Raw genomic sequence first — 1414 nt, 5'->3', positions numbered from 1 at the left:
TGCAGAGCTGGGATGGAGCGCCGTCGACGCTGGGGGATGTGATATTCGGCTGCGCAAGCAAAGACCTCCAGCGTCCGGTAGACTATTCGTCGGGAACTCTGGGACTCAACCGGGGGAGTTTCTCGTTTCCCGCTCAGATTGGGAGCCGGAGTAAGAGCGGGCTATCGGACAGGTTCTCCTACTGCTTCCCGAACCGAGCAGAGCATCTCAACGCGTCCGGAGTTATAATTTTCGGGGACTCGGGAATTCCAGCGCACCACTTCCAGTATCTATCTCTGGAGCAGGAGCCTCCAATTGCGAGTATCGTCGACTTCTACTACGTCGGCTTGCAAGGAATAAGTGTCGGGGGGGAGCTGCTCCACATCCCACGCTCGGCATTCAAGATCGACAGGCTCGGGAACGGTGGAACTTATTTCGACTCTGGAACGACGGTGTCTTTCCTGGTGGAGCCGGCTCACACAGCACTGGTGGAAGCGTTTGGACGCCGGGTCTTACACCTCAATCGAACGAGCGGAAGTGATTTTACAAACGAGCTGTGCTACGACGTAGCTGCCGGTTACTCGAGGCTACCAAGGGCTCCGCTCGTCACGCTCCACTTCAAGAACAACGTAGACATGGAGCTCCGAGAAGCGAGTGTGTGGGTACCTTTGGCCAGGACGCCGCAAGTGGTGACCATCTGCCTGGCGTTCGTGAATGCCGGGGCGGTCGCGCAGGGCGGAGTTAACGTGATTGGAAACTACCAGCAGCAGGATTACTTGATCGAGCACGACCTCGAGCGCTCCAGGATCGGCTTTGCTCCAGCGAATTGCGTCATGGATTGAAAAGCGGAAGAACACACTAACTTTGCATCATCAAACTCTTTCGACAAGGGTCTGTATTTTTTTTTTTTCTCTCTTTTTTCGAGTTTGTAGACTAGGAGGTTTTAGCTGCTGCGTTGGTTGGATTGGCCAGAATTGTTTTCCTAGAGGTCAGTCCAGTTGCAGCTCCCCGCGTTTAAGTTGCCGAGGGGGGGCAAAGTTTTCAACATCGCACAAGACTCCTCTCACAAGGACGTGTTCGTTCTCGTCCACCATAGTTTGGAAAAGAAAATGATAATATGAATTCTCTCTTTCTGTTAAATTTTCATCAACAGTATATTTTGCAGAGGCATTTAATTGCGAAGCTAGATGACCGTGCGTGCAAGTGTGCAAGTGGAGACGAGGTTGATTCGGGCCGGACGTATCGAATGGTCCAATGGGGTGCATGTTGAACCGGGTGGTACGCCAGGACACTTATATCTGGACGTCTGCTAACTAGGCGTACCTCGTCCAGCCTCATGTCACACAAAGATTCTCATAGAACAGACATCCTTTTGAAACTCTATATATTACTATATAATTAATTATAATAGTGTAAACTAGGACCATCTAATAAG

General features: G+C 51.1%; 1 protein-coding gene across 1 annotated transcript in view; it reads left to right on the top strand.

Annotated features, from left to right (window-relative positions):
- The window catches only part of LOC9648229 (aspartyl protease family protein 2), a 2128-nt gene extending 1009 nt beyond the window's left edge, over positions 1 to 1119 (top strand). Inside the window, exon 2 of the mRNA XM_024685500.1 lies at positions 6 to 1119. Within this exon, the coding sequence (XP_024541268.1) occupies positions 6 to 821 (816 nt within the window). The 3' untranslated portion in view covers positions 822 to 1119. The remainder of the gene's footprint in view (positions 1 to 5) is intronic.
- Positions 1120 to 1414: the final 295 nt, after the last annotated feature.

The sequence above is a fragment of the Selaginella moellendorffii genome, unplaced genomic scaffold (assembly GCF_000143415.4).
Source record: "Selaginella moellendorffii unplaced genomic scaffold, v1.0 SELMOscaffold_45, whole genome shotgun sequence".
Taxonomy (NCBI): Eukaryota; Viridiplantae; Streptophyta; class Lycopodiopsida; order Selaginellales; family Selaginellaceae; genus Selaginella; species Selaginella moellendorffii.
Note: the sequence above shows the minus strand (reverse complement) of the source record. Positions and strands in the feature narration are given on the sequence as shown.